The 2,045-nt window shown below is 60.9% G+C and overlaps 1 protein-coding gene across 1 annotated transcript; it reads left to right on the top strand.

Moving 5' to 3' along the window:
* Nucleotides 1-346: 346 nt before the first annotated feature.
* Nucleotides 347-1,844, top strand: LOC111531946 (erythropoietin receptor-like). Its single transcript, XM_023199226.2, has 2 exons — nt 347-603; nt 1,463-1,844. Exons 1-2 carry the CDS (start codon nt 489-491, stop codon nt 1,600-1,602), a joined length of 255 nt encoding a protein of 84 aa, XP_023054994.1. The 5' UTR covers nt 347-488; the 3' UTR covers nt 1,603-1,844.
* Nucleotides 1,845-2,045: the final 201 nt, after the last annotated feature.

Below are 2,045 nucleotides of genomic sequence, written 5' to 3'. Positions count from 1 at the left end.
AAAAAAAAAAAAAAAAAAAAAAAGAGAAAGAGAAATAATTTTTATTTATTTCCAGGCTGTAAAGAGATGTTGATTTCTGCGATAAAATCAGTAGATACATTTTTTGGAATGTTTGCTATGTGCCAGGCTAGATTTTACAGATAAGAAGTCTGAAGCTCAGGTAAGGTAAGTCACCTGTCCAGGGCCACATAGCAAAAAAAAAGTGTGTCTGAAGCCAGAACGGGAGCTGTTGCAGCCCAACTCCCTCCCCTGCACCCAAGCGGCCTCTGGGCCCGGGAAGGGCCCCTGCCCCCTCCCGCCAGAACTTATCTCTACCCAGGCTGTGTTGACCCCGCCCCCTCGGGGATCTGCCACTTAGAGGCGCCTGGTAGGGAAGGGCCTGGTCAGCTGCGTCCGGCGGAGGCAGCTGCTGACCCAGCTGTGGACTGTGCCAGGGGCGGGGGACGGAGGGGCAGGAGCCCTGGGCTCCCCGTGGCGGGGGCTGTATCATGGACCACCTTGGGGCGTCCTTGTGGCCCCAGGTCGGCTCCCTTTGTCTCCTGCTCGCTGGGGCCGCCTGGGCGCCCCCGCCCAACCTCCCGGACCCCAAGTTCGAGAGCAAAGGTAAGGATGAGCTGCGTGTGGACCCCTACACTGGAGCCTGCAGGACCATGCTGGGCCCTGAACTCCCAGCCTAGGTCCTGGGGGCTATGCCTATTTCTAGACTTTCAGACCGGGTCCTGGGGGCCAAGCTGGCATCTGAACCCTTAGACTGGGTCCTGGATGGGCGGGGGTGGGGTGGGACAAGTTAGGATTCAAGACTCCTGATCGCGTCCTGGGGAAGAGCTGGAGTAGGCTTACAGTTCCCGTTTTACCTTTTCAGGGAGTCTGGGACATGCTAAATCCTAAGGGCGCAGGCTTGGTGCTAAGGTCCCTGGGGGGTGGGCACCCAGCCGACCCTCCCTAGGGGAGGGAGGATAAAGCCCGGGTCCGAGTTAGAGGGGCCAAGCCACAGGTTACTGTAAACACGGTTTGCGTGAGGGCGCCAGATCACTTGCCCGGCCCGGTGGAGGGAGGGAGGCGGGGTACACGGTTGGCGCTATCGGTCGGCGGGGAGCCTGCCAGGGCCGATAGGGAGCCCGCCTCTCCGCACACACCCCCAGCCGCGCGCAAGTCCTAGGCTGGGGCGGGGCTGGCAGCCCCGAGCTCAAGGTCTTGAACTCCGCGACCAGCTCAACTGCCCGCAGGGTGGGCAGGTGTGCGCGAGTGGTGACGGCGGGGGACTGTAAAGAGAGCAACTTGCCTCTGGGAACTAGGGTGGCACCACCTCTGCGGACCCCTCCAAGGGCCCCGCTTGGGAAGATGTCAGGGCGGGGCTTTTTTCTTATCGGGTCCGCCCAGGCTGCGGGAGGGAAGAGGAGGGGGCTGTCTTCCGAGGACAGAGCTCAGACCCCCATGCCCTTCCTTTGTCGCCCCTCCCCAGCGGCCTTGCTGGCGGCCCGCGGACCCGAAGAGCTTCTGTGCTTCACCGAGCGGTTGGAGGACTTGGTGTGTTTCTGGGAGGAAGCGGCGAGTGCTGGGGTGGGCCCAGACAACTACAACTTCTCCTACCAGCTCGAGTGAGTCCGAGCCGGCGGGCGCCTCCTCGGGCGGAGGGAGTGGGTGGGGCAGAGCTCCTTGGAGGTCGTAGCCTCGGACGTCCCCGGCTGTTTGAGGCCCGAGGGCGCCTCCACTCGTGGTCACTGGAGGGAACCCTGCGGGTCCAGTTCTGGCACGCCCCCTATGGGCCGGGGCGCGAACACTCCCGCGATCACTGCTGGAGCGCGACCCCAAACATCAGGCTGGGATAACAACGCCTCCAACTCGAGGGTTAGGCGTTACTACATCCGCGCTGGGACGCCCTCTCGAGGTAGTATCCAAAAGGAGACCAGCAGTGACTCATGACTGTAATCCCAACTCTTTGGGAGGTCAAGGGGGGAGAATTGCTTGAGCCCAGGAGTTCAAGACCAGAAAGGGCAACACAGCGAGATCCCCCTCTCTTAAAAAAAAAAAAAAAAAAAAAAAAA

Source organism: Piliocolobus tephrosceles, unplaced genomic scaffold (assembly GCF_002776525.5).
Source record: "Piliocolobus tephrosceles isolate RC106 unplaced genomic scaffold, ASM277652v3 unscaffolded_1589, whole genome shotgun sequence".
NCBI classification, from domain to species: domain Eukaryota; kingdom Metazoa; phylum Chordata; class Mammalia; order Primates; family Cercopithecidae; genus Piliocolobus; species Piliocolobus tephrosceles.
The sequence above is the reverse complement of the archived record's forward strand: the minus strand, read 5'-3'. Positions and strand labels throughout refer to the sequence as shown.

Excerpts from the sequence above, each read along its gene's own strand:
- LOC111531946 (XM_023199226.2), top strand. The coding sequence starts at position 489 with ATGGACCACCTTGGGGCGTCCTTGTGGCCCCAGGTCGGCTCCCTTTGT. Across the intron at positions 604-1,462 it reads CCCCAAGTTCGAGAGCAAAG|CGGCCTTGCTGGCGGCCCGC; the intron begins GTAAGGATGAGC and ends GCCCCTCCCCAG.